Below are 19770 nucleotides of genomic sequence, written 5' to 3'. Positions count from 1 at the left end.
TTATTGCTTCCATGCCAAGCCTTTGTCTGACATCGGTTTCTTCAAGGTTTGTTGGCCAAGTGAGCTACTTACCGTATTAAAGGTGACTTAAATCACATTTTCAGCAGATTCTTTGTTCGAGCTTCGATAGATTTTCATCTTTGAGATGTATCAAGTATTCTGCCTCATAATTTAGATATTTAGCTTACTAGGTAGTTATACTTTTTTAATTCTGAATGGAAATACTTGAAATGCTTCGTCTCACTGAATCCTTTGCTTTGTTCTTTCCTTTGTTCAGGATGAGGTCCTCCTGTTTGACTTGTTGTGTTGGTTCTTACCACTGTGCAACATCACCTTTCCATGTTTCTGCTCTGTCCCTGCTTGGGATGTCTGGCCAGTTTTAGAGCGAAATGTTGCAGGTTGTGCAGGAGGGCTGATTAAATATGGAATGTGGGTTCCCTCCATTCCTGGAGTCCTGCTTCATCTGTAGCAGCACAAAAGGCAACAACACAATTTCTTTTTAATTCATGGTGGCTGCTTGCTGAAATGTGAGTGTAGAAGTTAAATGTGGGTTGTTTAGAGTTACTTGAGATGGTCAGGGGATCACCCCACATGATGAAAAAACACGATCACAAACACCTTGTTTCTCAAGCTCTCTCCAAATCCCTGTCCTTTGACCTTTCATCGTCTATTGAGCGGCCTCATGTTTCCTGTAGGCGTGCTGCTAACACACTCAAACAGTTACTATGAGGCACATGTGCCCCCTCACCCAGCGCCGAGGGTGACCTGCTCTCTTCATGAAATATGGAGCAGATAGGAGAGCAGCTAGTGTTACAGATCACGAGTTACCAGGCTCACGAACGAGGTCTCCCGCTGGGCTCAAGTTATCACGAGACATTCCAAAGACACATGAGATGGTTGTCAATTTTATTTCCAGCAAAGTGAGTGGAAAACCAGGCTTCTTACTGGGATAAGTCCTACAGTCTAGCTTTCTTTTTTTTATTTGAAAGAATTCAATTCAACTTTATTTATATAGCGTCAAATCACGGCAATGCCATCTCAAGACGCCTTACAGACAGAGGGGAAAACATAATGAAGGCCAATTCATAACAGCCTATATAAGGAAACCAACAGATTGAGTTGAGTCCAACTCTATCTCCCATCCTGAGCAAGCACACTGGCAACAGTGGGAAGGAAAAAAACTCCCTTTTAACAGGAAGAAAACCTCTGGCAGAACCCGGCTCAGGACAGGCAGCCATCTGCCTCTGCTGTGTGGGGGGAAGAGGACAGAAAGACAACAGACAACAGGAACTGCTACTCCCGGCCAGGGAGACCTGCTGAGACAGGAGACATACATGTTAATGATGCAACACTGTTATGGGGGGGGGGGGGGGGGTAAAAGAAAGAGATAAAGAGAAAAAGAAAGAAGCTCAGTGTATCAGGAAATGTCCCTCAGCAGTCTAAACCAATAGCAGCATAATTAAGGGATGCTAACCATCCCTAGCTATAGGACTTATCAAAAAGATAAGTCTTCAGCCTAGTCTTAAAGGTGGGGAGGGTGTCTGCTTCCCTAACACTAACTGGGAGCTTATTCCATAAGAGAGGGGCCTGATAACCAAAGGCTCTGCCTCCTGCTCGGCTCTTTGAGACTCTAGGAACCACAAGTAAGCCTGCAGTCTGCGAACGAAGTACTCTACTTGGTATATAAGGAACAATGAGGTCTTTGATATATAGTGGTGCCTGGTTGTGGAGGGCTTTATATGTAAGGAGAAGGATTTTAAATTCTATTCTAGATTCAACAGGCAGCCAATGAAGAGAGGCTAAAACTGGAGAAATATGATCTCTCATGCTGGTTCTGGTCAGGACTCTGGCTGCAGAATTCTGGATCAGCTGAAGAGTTTTCAGGGCATATTTAGGACAGCCCAGTAATAGAGAGTTACAGTAATCTAGTCTCGAAGTAACAAAAGCGTGAACCAGTTTTTCTGCATCACTCCGAGACAGAATGTCCCTAATTTTGGCTATATTACGTAAATGAAAGAAGGCTGTTTTAGTAACCTGCTTAATATGTGGGCCAAAGGACAGGTCAAGAACGCAACACTTTGTGACATATTAACTTTGGACACTTTGTCCAAAGTTAAAACATCTTTTTTTACGTTTAAATTGCAAATTATGATCAGATTTTGAAATAACTGGGGTCAGTTTACTTTATGTTAACTTTCCATCATTTTCTACTCGTGAAGATTAAACATTTCCTTTAATCTTTCATTATTAAACTGAACTTGAGTAACCGAAGCTTAAAATTAACCTTCATGTAATGAACTTGGATGTTGTTGCATTTGGACGGGTGGATGAGACGCCGTGCACGGTTACACGTCACAAGGTTGAGGAAACCTACACTGCATCAGATTACCTGAAACTGTTTTTCCTATGCTATGCTAATCTCAGGATGCGGTCAGAGAAACTGGGTCAGCTTTTAAGGTTTGATGAATAATAAATAGTTTAGGTAGCATCAAACTCTCAAGTCAAACACTTTATGCTGGAGATATATTCATCTGAAGAGAAGTGAGACCCAAATCTATAGAGCTTAGTTCATAACAAAACTGGAGTCAGTGATTAACAGAGGTGGCAAATCAGGCAAACGGTGATTAAATCCGTCGCTCTGCTGTGTGGTTATTGTTTTATGGCTTATTTGGGATGATGGTTATATTTCACTAAGTTTTGCAGTGATTTCTTTTGGATGTTTGTAGAAAACACTTTAATTCAGAAGAGGCGGGGTGCATCTATAATAAAACAATCTAAAGGAAACCTCCATAATAGTAAAAAAAAATGTTAGAGTAAAATAAACATTACACCTTTTTAAAAAATGAGTAGGAGGAGGATAATGTCTGAGCATCACCAGTGGGAGCTTTAACAATCTGGAACTGTGGAGAATCACTGATGATAATATGAGATGAAAAATGAGGAAAAAACAAAACTTTTCATCCACAGAAAGAAGTGATGAGATTTAAAAGTCAGCTGGTGGCTGATTGTGTAACAATTATGTAACATTTTAAAGTGATATTAAATCATTATGTAATGAAACGGTTCTCTTCATCACACGCAACTTGCAGAAATAAAAATCCACATATTTCTAAACGCCACACTCCTGGTTGCTTATCTGTGCTGGTTTGTTGGTCGCTGGACTGAATTGATTTGATTTGTTTGTATGAGTGTGTTTATAAGACACGTTAAATTTAGTCCTGGACTGCGTGATGGTTACTTGTGGTATCCACCACAGGGAAAACAATGCAATCCTCTGAGAGGAAAAGATCAACTTGTTTTAGTTGTGTTGTCACTCAGGATGCAACGGTACTCCGTTCAGTTCGTCATCCTCTCTGTCCCGCGGTTTTTCAGTATTTGATTTTGCTACTTCACAGGACGCTGTGTGTGTGCATCTTTCCCCGTAGGCGAAATGATCTCTTTATATATAAAATACGTACAGGAACTGAGGTACAGACCGTACTGGGGGCTGTCTTTACCGTTGCTGACAAAATTTCGACATTTGAAGTATTTACTCATTTACATTTAACATCCTGACTTGCAGCAGCTACCGTCAACTTCTGATGGCTGATCTGAATATAAGGGTGTAAGAAAATATTGATATATCAAAATATTGCAATATTTTGTGACATATCGATATTTAAAAGTACTGTATCGATTTTTAGCAAACAACCGAATGAGGCCTATTTTAATTTCTTTATTCATCTTGTAGATAAAGATCAGTTTTATTTATTCTACAGTGTAGATCCTGTTATTCTGTAAGTTGATGTCAAGCATGCAACAGTATTCAGTGTTTACTTCTAGCAATAAATTGTCTTGCTAATAGTATCCTGATATATCGCAATATATCGTATTGGTGGCCTGTATTGTGATACATGTCATGTCGGCAGATTCTTGCCAATACACAGGCCTAAGAGCTACATGTTGACGTAGTCTGGCGACTCTCCCGTTAACATTGACAGCAAGTAGCTGCTTTGTTCCTTATAAACATGTATTGTAATATATAAAATGCCTCATACTCCTAACATTTAAAACAAATTAATGTGTCCGAGGTTTTGACAAGTTTATATTGATGCAAGTTAAAATTAGACCCAGTATACGTGATTATATCCACATTGACCCTTCCTATTATTGTCTGTTATCCCATATGTGCACGTTGTAAAGCTGAGCAAAAATCCAATGCCAAGCTTGAGTAACGTAACTATTAAATGCTGCAGAACCCTCACAGTGGCTATCAAAACGTAATATTTAACATAAAAAATCCAAATAAATGAAGATTTCCAACCTTTATATATGGGGTGGTAAACTGAAAGTACTTCATGTGGAGATGCCTGAAAGATGGATGATAATAATAACTAGTTACTAATATTCTTAAATTGCAACTTTATTCTTAGCAACCTTTCATAGTGTGGTCTTTACTTTCTTTTCGTTAAGCTTGCATGTGTGTGAAGTCATGCCAGTAGCACCAGTGTCCTCGTACAAACCGTGGCCTACATAAGGCACGCTGTCCAACCTGACTGCTCTGTGTAAATGGGTCAGATCAGACCTCTGGTCAGACAGATTTGGTAAGCCTCCAGGGTGCTGACTGTGTGAGCCTGTCTGCATGTGTGTGATATCTAAAGCGTTCATTTCTTAAGGAGCATTGTAGCGGTGTGTGTTTGTCGGTTTAATTAGCTTCTTAACAGGCGTTTGCTGCTAGATTTATTGTTTAAAGCTCAGTGAACAGTAGAGACGAAGTTAAAATGTAGGGAAAAGTTGTTTTCTTGAATTCTGCTTCTTGTGACCATGTAAGTATAACAGCTCTGAGTGTGTTTGCTGTCTGGATTCTGTTGCCAAAATGGAAACCACCATGTTTGTATTTACACCTGTGTGAATTGGTGTTTGCATCGTGGTGAGTCATGATGACGGGTTTTCAAGGCTTTGAACAAGGAAGATTTCCTTGTTTTTTCTTATTACAGAAACTGCAACGGCACAAGGAGGATTTGTGGTCTGAAAGGGTTAAAAAGAAAAGACACTTTTGTTTATGAAAGACCGAAGTAATTATGGGGTGTTTTCTCTCTCAATGGACTGTCTGGATTTATGTGTTTGTTTTGTATTTGCAGAGTTTGACAGATTATTTTTATCGCTGACTTCAGGGATGCCGTCGCACAAATGATTATTATATCGTTACACAGCAAAAACTCGGTGTGTCGATGGTGTAAGTTTTTCTGGACACTTTCTTTTTATCTGAAGTTTTAATTTTGGGGAAAAACTGGAGAAGAAAAATGAGATTGTCTCCAGTCTGTTTCTGGTAGTGAATAATGGGATCGTTTGTTGGTTCAAGTCCAGTATGAACAAATGGGACAACAAAAGGCTCTTGTCAGTTTTTTTTTCCTCTGGTTGTTACTCTTGTTTTCATTAAAGTCTTGTTGAAGGATTATTTTTCTTTTCTTTTACAGATTTAATGGTTTAGCGTCTTGAGAATTCAGCGTAGTATCTCCTTCATGTTGTTTTTTTCTGTCATAAAAACAAAGATTATCTTAATTTGTGGTTTATTTTTTAAATAACTATAATTACATTGGCTCAAAGTATTTTTTAGGAGATCCAGCACAACGCCTGCAAATACATTGCAAATATTTCTGAAGTCAAATGATGACTGTTGTTGGTCTGTAGGAAAATATTCCTTATTACCCAACTTTAATCTACACAAGTTGTCTTGCAACTTACAGACACGAGTTTCACAATTACAAAGTCCCGTCACTTTGGAGGCTGTAGGTCAGGAGGAACAGTGGTCGCCTGCCATTGAGCGGTTGGTGGTTCGATACCCAGCTTCCCCACACCACATGTCAAAAGTGTCCTTCGGAAAAACACTGAGCTCTGCTTCACCACTGCTGGGATAAGAGAGCATAAAACATATAAAACATGATACGTATGAACAAGGAAGAGCTGTATAAATGTGTGTGAATGAATGAATATGTCTACTGTGAGTATTTAAAGAAGATTACATTTATATTTAAACATCGTAAAATATAAATAAATTCATTAAGCTTTTCTTCCCATCATAGAAAAATATGATGATTAAAAGACCAGGAGAACTTGAATGATTAGTTTAAAAAATGATCTGGTCCTGATTTATTCAAAAATGTCAAATTATAGCAGTCTAATAGTAAAGGATAAAACAAGACTATTCTGACTTTTAAACACCTTAATATGAGCATTTACACATTTTGAGGTTTCATCTGTGTTGTAGTAGGTGATGTAAATGATGTAAAATGTATATTTCATTCTACATGCGCCCACCTGCTTTTTATTTTTATTTTTTTAATTTATTCATTTCTTTCTCTAACATCACATCAACAGCATCTTTTCACTTCAGTTTTAATTGTGAAGCCATTAAATGTCTTTCAGTTTGCAAAGCATAAAATCAAACCTTATTCATAAAGCGATTTTCCTGCTAAAGGCAACACAAAGTGCTTTACATGATAAAAACAATTTATGCATATTAAAATAATATGTCACACAGTAAAATAAACACACTCTTATCTCTCACATGCAGTCACACATACATAGCTATAAGACCTGTACATACCATCTGTAATTATGTTAATAGCTTTTGCCAACACTGGATGTATATTTAAAGCCCATACCCATCTGTATTTAATGCTCACAGTACTCAGAATACTGTGACACCACCTCACCTCACATCACCTAATGCCACAGCTGTAAAATACTTGTACATACTGCAGATAATATATACTTTGCACTTGTTGCTTATTGCACTCTGGTTAGATGCCAACTGCTTTTTGTTGCATTGTAGTTTTACATGTGTCATGACAATAAAGTTGAATCTAATCTAATCTAATCTAATACATGCACATACAGAGCAGCCAGCCCCCTCCCCTTCTGCTTAAACATGAACGCTCACTAATTTCTAGTTTCTGTCTCTTAGCATAAAAATAATAAGGGTGATAAACATCTGGCTTTGACACTTCTGTCTCAACAATCAGACACATTTTGCTTGCTTTGTCTTTCTTCTCCCTCATTAAAATTTAACTTACAAGCATGTTATTGCACAAGTATTAAAGAGACAAAAAATAGTTGTTTTTTTTTAGAAAGGCGAGAATGAAAGTGAAGTTTTGCTTGAAACACACAGAGGCACAGAAACACAAATCTGCATGCACACTTACACAATAATACACTCATACGTGCTCTTCAGTTATACTTGCAGCTTGCATTCAGCCTTTAGATGCACAGGAACTGCTTCTTTTGTGCATGAGTCAGCTGGCGTGGTGTGTGTGTGTGTGTGTGCAGCAGCTCCGTTTGACATAAAATCCTTCAGACGGGTAGAGTTGAACATTTTCTCTCTTTCCTCATTTATGAGCTTGACAGTATCACATATTTGATGCAGTGAACTTGGACTCATCCCATCTCAGCTTTGAACATAAAAACGTTGATGCACACACACACACACACACACACACACACGTATTCCGTTTGAAGAGTTGACTTCTTCATCGATGGAAAACTGCCTGTTGTGGTTTGGGTATTTCACTAATAAGCCACGAAGCCGTTGATGATAAACAGTCAGGTGTTCCTTTGAGAGCAGATGCTCATTGAGCTGCTTCTGAAGCCTGGAAATGAAAGTGCTGATGGTCCTGTTCACCAACGCCGGTAGCAGAGACAAGCTTTCACATGCAAAGCAGGATGTCTTCACTCCACTTGTAAATAAAGTTGAGACATGTCAGGAGAACAGAGGAGGGGAATAGCTAAGATCATCAGAATTCTGATAAGACGATAAACGGTTTCACCACCATTTGCTGGATTAAGTCATTTTTTCCCCTGAAATAAACCCAGATCTCTTCCCAGCCTGGCCTGGATCCGATGCCCTCAGCGCCTCCTGCTCACTCAGTAGGACTCCTTCACACTTACATAACAGAGAAATAGAAAACAAATTACAAAGACTTAAAGGCTGATGAGGAAGGTTTTAGACTGAGGGGAAAAAAAGGAAGGAGAGCGGCTAACCACTTTTACAGGCTCTTATTAACCACATCTCCTCCTTCCACCTCCACTCACTTAAAGAGGCATCCCCAAAATGAGTTGCTTTGCAAGCCGAGCCGGAAATGTCAAGCTGATTAAAAAGAGAATAATCTTTGAGGGAAGTGGTCATTTTTTATCAGCAGTATGAGACTCTCATGCAGTTAGTTAACCGCAAGCGGAGTGAAGGGGACCGGCAGCAGCTCTTTAACATGCAACACTCATCAGCCCCACGATCCCATCACTTCATGCAGCCATTGGCATTAGCATTTTGGGAAAATAATTCTTTTCTTTTAGCCTCTTTATTGTAATTTTGCTCTGAGTAAACACAGGAAATATGGCGTGCACTTTGCATGTACCACTTGTTTGTTCGCTTTGTTGGAACTAAGTGCCGCTAGGCAACATGGTTTCCATTGTTTCCAGTCTGTATGGACAGATCTGCAGTGACTAACCTGTGTCGAAGTGTTTCACACAATAAGAATCTAATAATGAGGAATTCACACATTAACTTCAACACATTATAACGTTATTACAGTGTGCTTGTGGGCGGTAACGCCCAGTGAAACCCACCCTCTCAGGTGTTTCTGTTAAGTGTTGTGGTTGTTAGAATATGAATCAGCAGAAACAAAGGGGTTAAAATTATCCTGAAAGGTTTACAGAGACTTTGTTTACAATGGTAAGCTGGTTACCATGGAGACAACGTGTAAAAGTAAATAAACTTATTGACTGAAAGTCATGTGGAGCTTTTGTGTTTTTGACATTTCTGCATCATGAGAACACATTGGAGGAGAAATTTACACCTTCAGACTTGGTTTTAGGCGTAGAAGTAGAAATCTGTCAGAGCTGCTGGAACAGAAATCAAATACGTGAATGAGGAGTGTGTGTGTGTGTGTTCACTCTCCTTCCTCTGTCGATGTGAAGACACACCTCTCCAGCCAGGTGTAGTCTTCAGTCCTCCTTTCTGGTTCTCCGTCACTCCGCCACTCACGCTGCTCCTCTTCACTTTGTTCCAGACTAAGATGCCCTAGGCGGGAGAAGGAAATGTAAATGGCTTCCAAAGTAAAAGATGCTGTGGTGTGGTACCAGAAAAAGGTAAGATCAAGTCTTGTTTTCACTGAAACAGAAAATTGCAATGACACTGCTTTTGTTTTGTGTGTTTTTCTAGCAAATGCATAATCTGAAAGGACAAAATAGACTTTATTGTGCTGTGATGTTCATTTATTCAGAAGTGTTTAAATTCACTGCATGTCGTCTCTGGCTTTTAATGAATGAATGAAAATAGGAAAAAAAAGTATTAATCCCTAAAGGGAAATTAAAAACAAATATATTATTATTATCTGGTTTTTGTAAATAATAATTTGTGGTGAACCATCAGATTGTACTCGGCTGGAGGGAAATGAGGGTTATATTTAGCTAAAGCTAACATCATCTCCCCTTCATACTTGCATTACAACTTGTTTGATTATTATTCAGTTTTTTTAATTAATTTTGTTTCTGTTGCTCTTTGTGGCTTTTTCAAAACTTATTTTAAAGGTGCTGCTGAAATAAGCATTGTCTGCTGGTAATCATATAATTATGCTGAAAAAGCAGAAAAATAGCAATACTGTAATCATAGCTGATGAAGTCAAAACAGTTTTTTGTCCTGTATTTTTTCAGATTGTTTACTCATCTTTTTTTATTATTTAGTTAAAGAAAATGATGAAAAGCTTCAAATATATGTTGCTGTATTAGCTTGTGATCAGTGGTCTGATGGCAATTCTTTTTACAGGCTCAGATACTGAAGATGGATGAAAAAATAGCTTTAACCAGCATCATTTATGTGGAAAATCTGCCGTCGTGCCAGCCCCGTACTGTTGTTTATTATGAAAAGTCTGGTTTCAAATGTCTTCACCAAAAAAACAGAAAAAATCTGGCAGGTTCTGTTACTAAATTTTAGATATAAAGAATTAAATCTGATTGCAAATGAAAGTTATTTTTGCTTGATATATTTTAGTTGGTTAGAAAATGAGAAGCTGAAGATGTTTCTGGTGTGGTGGGAGGCTGCTGGTACAGCAGCGGTTTGGCGTTGACCTTCCTCTGCTTGTCAGCGGCCGCGACGGGTTCAGACCGTTGCTGGGTTTGGATAGCCGGCACCAGCCTGGTGTTGTGTGTCCGTTTGTTCCATCGTATCAGATATCAGATCCTCCACTGGTCTCCAGCACTGCTCTTCCTGCAGCGCTCAGGTTACACTCTCTTCTGCCCTGACAAACCTTTTCTGCATGTCTGTTGTTACAGTCTCATCGGTCTCGGCTCTGCCGTTACTGCTCCCGCTACAACACATCTCTCTCTGTCTGGGCCTTTTATCTGTCCGTCTCTGAAATCATGTTCCCACCTGGCAGATGTCAGGTGGGAACATGATTTCTGATTACACCGAACATGACATGTATCAGGAAGAAAAATGTCACAATTTTCCCTCTTATTTAGTTTAATTTACTTCTTTAGTATAAATGTAATTAAAGTTGATTTCCACTTTTAAAACTACTTAATCTCCCAGGTTGGATTAAAACAGAAAACATGGAGATTAGGCTTGATATCTTAAAATGTGTTTATGTCAGACTAAACTAGTCTGGGCGGGAGGCATCACCTCTGACCTCTGAGTCATCTGTGAATAAACCTTTTTCACACCTGTCCTCTGGCCAAGTTGATTCCTCCCCATCTTTACCACGCTCATGTGAACATCTTCACATGAGGGTAGATGAAGCGGAATAATGAGCATGTTTCCACTTTTCTGCTGGATATGAGTTTTCATTGTCTTGCTATTAAATATTTGCCCCCATTTCTTCACACCGCTACATTTGTATGTCCACTAACGTCTCTTCTAAGTCTAAAAATATCTCTTCATATTCAGTAAACCTTGAATCTGTGGCTCTTTGCAAACCTCATATGGTGAAGAAACAAGTTTATAGTCACCTAGGCTTATATAAGTGACGGCATATTTATGATAAAGGCGCTGCTCAAGTCATTGCAGGCAGGATTAAAAAATTGACCCATCAGTTTTTGGAATTGGCTCTTTATTTAGCTTTACTGATGTGATTAACTGATCACTCTGACAAGTAAACACACCTTTAGTTGACAGCAGCTTGCATCATATGCCGCATATATCAGATGGATTTTCACATTTTGAAATTAAAAATAGGAGCAGATGGGTTCATATGACTCTATCTAGGAACATGGAGCGCCTTGTGTTTTGGATTTTCAGTGATGTAGACAGAAGGTCCCGTAGTCTGAAGCTGTTTTGGACGAATTTTTAAAGTTCTTATAGCTAAATGTCCAATTTCCTTTCTTTTTATGCTCCAGTTTTAACAAGTCTAAGTTACATGAATAAACACAGAAAGCCAAACCTCCCACAGTCGCCGGCAGACAGTGTCTGCAGAGACATGCCATCGTTGAATTATTCAGATGTCTTCCTTTTAATTCTGTGAACCCTATAAACAAACTGCTTCACCCAAGTATCAGGTTGAAATATATTTTCCACTGCTTAATGAAAACTGGTGCAACTGCACCACAAAACCCTTCCTGCCAGTGAGTGCATCACAAGCACAACCAGGAAGTCCTCTCACAGTGTGTGTGGTGTCCAAATCCAAAGTCCTGCAGTAGATTTTAACTTGTAACCCAATAAATATGAGTGACATGTTTCAAGCTGAGTAGATGTCAGTAGCTGCAGATTTACTCTGACAAGCTCTCCAGCCTCCTCCACCCTGCAGGCAATGAGTGACAATGTATTTCTGACTCTTCTGTGTCTGGACTCGGGCTGCAAATAGACCCTGCTGTGTTTGTGTAAAGGCTGTGTTTCTCACCACACTGCGATGCTGAGCCCATATTGCAGCGACATCGCATGAAACCACATCGCCTATATCTGCAGGGCGCCAGACGGATTTGCTTTTTATGCCTGACATGTTTGAAACGACCAAAAACAAAGCAGTAGTCAGCTTCTCGTGGAGATTATTTTGTTTTATTATGAGCATTTTGGCATAAATGCGTTCTCCATGACTGACGGTGACATGCTTAGCTTATGGTTTGTTTGTGTGGAGCTTTAGAGTGTATTTTAAGATGTGACGCAGCTTTTGGTATGTAGCTGAGACCAGAAGGTCAAAGGCTCCCAAGTGAAGGTTCCCAGTGAATGCACTGGGACGGTGGAGGACATTTATATTTAAAGCATGGAAAGCATTTATAGATTTAGTGGATAAGGGCTCGCAAACACAATACACACACCAGTGGTGCTCGTTTATTTTTCTTTCCATCCACACATGACAAATCACGGGAAATGCAAATACAACTACCAGACAAAGAGAGCCCTCTCTCAGGGCTGTCTCACAAACCGGGGTCATAGTCAGAAAACACACAGACGTTGCTCATATGAATCATTTTCACTGCATCAGATTCTGATTGTAGAAGTCAGCTTATTCAACGATGCATTTTCATTTTCATTTGCTGCTAAAACTGCTACAAAGCTAAATTTATTCACTGCGCAAAAGTCCTCCGTGTGTGTCATCTGACACACACACACACACACACACGACACACTTGTCTGAGTTGAGAATAGACCTTACACAAACAGCCTCTCTATGATAGTTGCAAAAACACCAGACGAACATGTTAAACACGGCCCAGGCAAAGTTTCTGTCCACTACTTTCTTTCCATTCCTTTTTCCTAACGTCTTCACATGTTTTCTGATATTTTTAAATTATTTACAAAAAATGAATGACTAAAGGAAGTATATCTAATCAGATGAACATGTTGAAGATTGTGGGAATCATTATTTAAAACTGGTTTTCTACCAGTTGTGTGGAAAGCAGTTATATATTTATCCTTCTGGAAACATTAAATTTTAACTCGGACGTGTCCTATGAAGAGACACACTCAGCAATAGCTGACTGTAGAACAACAGCCTCCTAAACCTGGACTCAGACTTTCATAACTGAACTGAATTATTCAGATCGCATGAATTGATTATCAAATCGGTTACAGAGCTTCAGGAGGTGAATTAAGGAGGTCCTTAATCTGTTTCTATTACCACACCGAGCTGGAGGTAACCTTGTGAGCCTGCTGAGGCGAACCAAAACTTAACACTTGTTTAAATAAGTAGAATAAAAATAGAAAAGAATAAACCTTTATTGTCATTCTACACTTTACGCTTTCGCAAAGAAGCTGTTTTTTATTTATTTATTTTTTTTTTTATTTGTTTCTGTTTTCATTGACCTGTATCTGATCATACCTGTTCTTACAGACAGCTGATAGATTTTTCATCCCAGTCAGGCTCACAGTGACTGGTTTTCAGATGAGAAGGAAGTAGGAAGAGAACGGTAACACTTAGACATCAGACTTTCATTAACTACACATTTAGTATTCATGTGGATATTTCTGGTGCAAACTCAAGGAATTAAGTGTAGAGCCACTCTATTAATACAAAGTGGAGTTACAAGAATTCACACACCTTATTTCGATAAACTGCAGAGCTAAAAATGTTTTTTTATTACACTTTTTCGGTGTGAAATTAAAAAAAAAAAATGCACATCACTAGTTTCTAAATCTCAAAGGCAGCATCATTATTTAACTTTAAGTTTATTCAGGTACATAATAAACAACAAATGTGTTTAAACTAGTATAAACATTATATAGTGACTGAAAGGGCAAAAGCTGAATCATCATGCTAAAAATTAAGCCTGAAATATTTAACTAATTAAGCTACCTGTCAACATTTATATATTTTTACAGAAAGAAAGAAAAACAAACACAAAAGTGTGTCATAAAGTTAAATGGACGAATCATGAAGCAAAATCGTTGAATAAATACAAAATCATTACGCAAACAATTCACAAACTCTTGTAACCCTCAAAAATCACCTCATAAACCATCCTTTAGAAAACCAAAAATGTACCACAAGTTCCTAAATCCCTCTCAGCTTTATTCCGTAGTGACGCCCCAACAACAGATTTACATCTCTAATTACCCATAGCAACACAGCATGGCGTGACACAGTTTCTGAGACATTTGGCGTCACGTTATGGTACAAACTTTGCTCAGAATCCTGTCGAAGATGCTCTGATTTTTGTCTTCTGCCCCTTAATGGACACCAAAAAGCAGATTGCACCATAACAAAAAAAAAATTGACATATCACATGGTAATAAATGGTAAATAATCCTAAAAAAGTAGGTACTTTATTTTTTACTTTGCATTTTGTTAAACTGACCAATAAAGTCCTCATTAATATATTGGGTCTTTGTTTTTTGACCTTTGGAACTGTAAATGTACGCATCTGAGATCACACTTTGTGTCTCGAGACAAAAATAAACGCTTTGTGTGCTGGCTGGAAGGGGCTTTGATTTGGCTTGATACAGTATTTGAATTATCTTATCACATACCAAATCACAGAATTTTAAAACGGGATTAAAACGTGAGCATGTGCATAATAGTCCGCTTTATTGATAATTGTACGGCTCGGTTTTTGTAAAAGAACTATTGCATTTAGAATTGTTTTATTCATCAATCCCCAAACCTCCACCTCCAATATGATATGTTAATAAGTGTGAATAAACGGTAAATAATATGTAAAGTCTTGTAGTTTAATATATCTCTTGATTTCTACAAGATGTCGTCTTTCTGTAGATTTATTTGCCATCTTACTTTCTGATGAAGAAAAATGATAATCATTTTAAATAATCACTTGTTAAGTTCCTTGTTGAAATATTTTAAGATTTGCGATATTGTTTTCAAATAAAATACTTTGTGTGTATAAAGTTACTTGCATGAACACACACATAAAGCTGCATGACGAGCTGGAGGACTGTTTGCTGCAGAGCTCCTTCTCTTTGGTTTGCCAGCACCGCCTCTCTTTTTAGTATCATCAATTCACGACTAGTATAAAATATCAATCAGAGCAGAGGTGCGTTTCAAAAGACGGTGCTTTTATTGTATCTCTGCTTTCGTCTCTATCAGCCTGATGACTCTGGTCTTCATGTTACCATTATAATCGATTGGTTGTGTTAATTTGTAAAGTCTTGGGTTTGTCGACACGCAAACGTCTCCATTTCTCTGTAAACCTGTGTGTGTGTGTGTGTGTGTGTGTGTATGTTGCAGCAGTTATGTAACCCCCTCCTCCTCCTCCTTGATCTTCCCTCCATCCGTCGTCATGGTGACACCAGCATTGCTGCTGCAGCACACTTGGCATTGCCACCTCCTCTGCTGTTCGACCTCCAGCTGCCCATCAAATCAAATCTGTGATTTCTTTTTTTATTGGGTGAAAATGGTGCAAACTCTCACATCAAAACATGTTAATCTGATTCGTGTTAAAGTTTGTGTTTTATATGTGTTTATTTTTAGACTTAAACAGCAGAATGATGAAGGTAAAACTAAAGCGCTATGCCGGCGTCGGCTCAATGATTACGTGTTTGGTTATAAAAAAAAAAAAAAAGCAGCATTTATTTAAGAGGAGCCAACGAGGTAACTAGATAGTGATGTAAGGATAAGTGTGTGTGGAGATAAGAGGACTTGCAGTGCCGTTAATTCCTCTCCACCATATCTCACCTACCCCGTGACTGCATGGTGTAATGGATTTATGTGAGTGTGTGTTTTCTGTGGCGTCTTTCCCTCTTATCCACACTCCTTTAAATTCCAGCTCAGCAGTCTGGTCATGTTTGCCCTCCAGCTGTCCTCTTCTACTCAGAATATATCTGATCTTTCTGTGTTTTATTGTTTCTGTGGAAAAACGGCCCTCAGGCCAAATGCTACATGCTAAATCTATCAGAGATCAAACTAAACTTATTTTAACTAATGAGAAATAATGTTAATTTTGTCATGAGCTATTTAATTATGGTTGGGTTTGAGTGGTTAAGCGTCTTAAAGCTGCTGAAAAAGACAAACACTTGTTTTAGTTACATAAATTTCCTCTAAAGACAAAATAGACGTGATTAAGAACGTTGCAGGCAACTTCACTAAAGCATCCACTAAATAGGTCGATCCAGCACACACGCTGCTCACAGACAGTAAGGCATATTCAGCCTTCTCTGAACTCTGGAAAGCACATGTACAACATTTTGATGTTTATGTTTTTATTGCACAACAGGTTGTTTTCCAACAAGATGATTAACTAGAAAAAAAACCTGTCTGAACCACTAGATGTTGTGGTTTCAGTGACGACTTGTGTTTAGAGTCTTCTTCATCCTGTTCAAACATCATCAGACTGAGACGACACCAAACACATGACGAGTTATTGAGACATATGTTGTAGCATGCCCACCGCTGTTGTTAGGTTTTTGTTTTTTTTTAAAACTTGTTCTGTCCAGCATCCTGACCACAAAGTGATGCTCTGACTGCCGTGTTGTACTGAACAAATTTACCAGTAACAAGAGGAGCCTGTTGGATACGAAGCGCCCCTTCATTCTTACGTTTTATTCTTTATTATTTAAATCATAAACATGTTTTTTGCCATTACTGCGTGAAACTGCAGGACTGGACCAGAAAGAGACAAAGCAGAGGAAAAGGGTGGAAAAAGACAAAGGAATAAAAAAAGAAAGCGGGAACAAAAAGGGAGAAGTGAAAGTATTATAAAAAGCATCTGAAACGAATCCCCAGCAGACAAACTGAACATCGTCTTCATCTTTAAGGAAGCTTGTATTTAAAGCTTGTAAGAAAACACAACACTTAGGTTTTGCTTCAGTAAATTGTTTGCATTGCATGATTCTACTTAAATATTTCACATATAATATCAGTGGAGCTTTTATTTAATTGTAGCTTTAGTCTAATATATAAATAGATACTAGTAAGAAGCTGGTCAGTTCCTGTTTTTTTAAGTTTTCTACTAAGAATTTAACATATAGCATTCGCTTAGGATTAATATAGCAATTCCGATCTAGATTTGAACTCCCATATGTCTATGTATAAGTGGTTTGTGTTGATGAAATAACATCAGCAACACCAGTAGTAACTAGTGTAGAATCAGTGGCAGTGATGTTATTATCATCCACGCTTGAGTGTTGGCATCTCTGATCCCCTATGAGGAGGAGTTCAGCTACCTAAAGAGAAAATATCAGGCAGGTTACGTCACCAAAAACATTGAGAGGAACTCTGGAGGATGAAAAGTGTTGTGTCTCATTGTACTTGGTTTAATTAGGATAAATAAAAGTGACCAAAGCAGTAACAACGTTCAGACCTGGTGTGGAAAGTGTCACAGACGGCCAGTTCTGCCTGTAGCAGACTATTAAAATTCCTGCTGTATCTCTGATGAATCACTTGTGTCGAGTGGCAGAAAACACTTCACGCCACCATTTGCACAAGATTGTATTGTTTACATGAAACACATGTAATTTGGGATCAGTGGAGGTTTTGACTGAAGGAACAAACCTCGGCTTCTCCATTTTCACATCATTTAAGGTGCTGAAACTTGTCCTGGTCCTGCATGTGGGAAACAAAAAATACTCCACTTTAGATGATTGGTGAAATCAATATTTTTACAGCTGCAGTAAAGGTAAACTGTTAGATTGAGCTCAGGTGGTTGCTTAAGGCATATTTTAGCAGGTTGGGTGGTGCAGGTAGGTAAGTTAACCTTATCTGTGACCTGGTAAGGAGTTAGAATAATTTACACACTAATATAACTTAAAGATAAATGTGTTATCTTAATGATCCTGTAAACAAATATTTTTCTAAGAGGAAAATGTTGAACTGCTTCGGGTTGGCGGAGGTTTAGCTGAAAGTCTCAGTTAAAGTTTTAGTGCTTTCGTTTAGTCCGGCTGGATGATTAGAGGACTGTGGGAGCACGAGGAGCCTCGCTGCACTCAGCTGCTCGCTAACAAAACAAATTGAATTGAACAAGTTTGAACATGATGAAATTCTCTGAGAGCTTTGGTTACTTTGGTCGAATGAGATTAATGAGAATTGACGTAGACATCAGTAATTGATGGAACGACCTACGTCAGGACTGCAGTAGAAATCAGTTTGGACATGGAGATGCTCATTTATATCTTATTATATCTTTAAAATAATTCAACCCCCTATTTTATTTATTAAGTTTGAACTGTTTCTTGTTGGTCTATTAGATGAAAGAGAAAAATTTGTTCCAGTTAGAAGTTGGAAAAAAGACACTTTCTCTGTCCCTAAAAAGCCTTCTGTCCATTCTGTCGCTGCCTTGTCATGTTCGTTCTTCCTTGTCTTCGACCTCTCTCCTCTTTCCATCCATCTTTGATGAAGTCTCATTAAAGATGCAGACTTTCCACTGGTGAGCTCGTGGGGCGACCCAGACTCGGTGGCTTGGAAGACGTACTGGTTCACATGAATGCGCTGATCTGCTGAGGTCAGATCATCCGTGTCCAAAACACACACTGTCTGAAAAGCCCCTGCAGCCGGAGTTTTATCTCCCAGCAAAGTGTCTTGCTCCAACAGTAACGGCTCTCTCTATCGGTGTCTTTTTACGTCTGATGTCTTAAGCTCGTGCAGATTTTTGTTGTGCATTGGCCAGATATCCGTATGCACACACTGTCACTCATACTCACACCAAACCTTCTGCATGCAAGATCGATTGGCCTGGATTGATTTGACTGTTGGAGGTGCTGCTGCGTTTCCTGATTAGTGTCACCCTCCCGTTCCCCTCTCTACGTGTGACACACTGATCTATACTGGTTCAAGGCCTGGACCACATTGTCTGAAAGCTTTTTTCTAGACTACGCTTCAACGGAAGCTGACCTTCTGGCCCGTTTTCTTACGCCTGTTCGAGACACAAACAAGATTTGTATTCAGGTATACTATGTAGAAGTGTTACTCTGCACACAAACATGGACTGTATGGTTAAAAACAGGTTTTTACCATTCGCATACACAAAGAGAAAATCTCTAACAAACAGGTTTGTGTAGCATTTAACTGTATTTTCTTTTGTGTTTTGGTGGTTTATTATTTTAATGGTTGCACCGATGTTTACGCCATGGATGTTTATGGTTTTTGTGGGGTTTGTTTGCACTATTTATTTTCATTTATTTGTTCACACACACACACACACACACACACACACGCTCATTAGTTTGGACAAACAACCTAGAAGACTCACCAGATCCAATGTTAGCTGCACACGTGTGAATCAGGTCTCCCATCGAAGCTATTTAAAGCTCATAGAGGGAACCTGGTACATAGAGTTGACGTACCAACAGGAGATAATGACAGATTACAATATAATAACCAAATATTATCAATAATTTAATACAGATGGTTGATTATGTAATTATTCAATCCTCCAAAACCATTAAAGGAGTATGCCATTTTCTAAGAATTATTTGTTCTATATTTGAATATCTATAATTACGACTTGGACAGATTCATTTTCGGCCATTGTTTGAATGTGGAGAAAGACTTGATTCCTTTTATTTATTACTTATTAAGATGCACTTTATTCCATGTACTATGCAGTGTTGTGATGTAGAGATGCTCTAGTGTAATTTCATTGTTATTTATATGACAATGACAATGCTTGCTCACTGAGTAGGGTTATTGACAGGTTGATGATGCGTTTGAGGTCCTGCCCTTCAGCGGTTTGTATTAATAACGGTAAACAGGTAAATCAAGTGTGAGGGAAATATCCGTAAACAGATGAACAAAATAAAGTACTTTAATGTGATTGTGAATCTGTAAAACGCAATACCTGTAAACAGCTGGTGTTTTATTTTATCAAGTGGTAAAGACTCGATGATCTGCATATGAAGGCGTCTCAGAGTTCTTC

The 19770-nt window shown here is 38.6% G+C and overlaps 1 protein-coding gene across 3 annotated transcripts in view; it reads left to right on the top strand.

Moving 5' to 3' along the window:
- Nucleotides 1-19770, top strand: part of LOC306773127 (protein PHTF2) — a 45547-nt gene that overhangs the window by 9337 nt on the left and 16440 nt on the right. For all 3 annotated transcript variants that reach the window (XM_079262862.1, XM_079262863.1, XM_079262861.1), the window contains exon 2: nt 9045-9123. In XM_079262862.1, coding sequence (XP_079118988.1) covers nt 9079-9123 — 45 coding nt within the window. In that variant the 5' untranslated portion in view covers nt 9045-9078. The remainder of the gene's footprint in view (nt 1-9044; nt 9124-19770) is intronic.

Source organism: Telmatherina bonti (assembly GCF_933228915.1).
Source record: "Telmatherina bonti genome assembly, chromosome: 23".
NCBI classification, from domain to species: domain Eukaryota; kingdom Metazoa; phylum Chordata; class Actinopteri; order Atheriniformes; family Telmatherinidae; genus Telmatherina; species Telmatherina bonti.
Note: the sequence above shows the minus strand (reverse complement) of the source record. Positions and strands in the feature narration are given on the sequence as shown.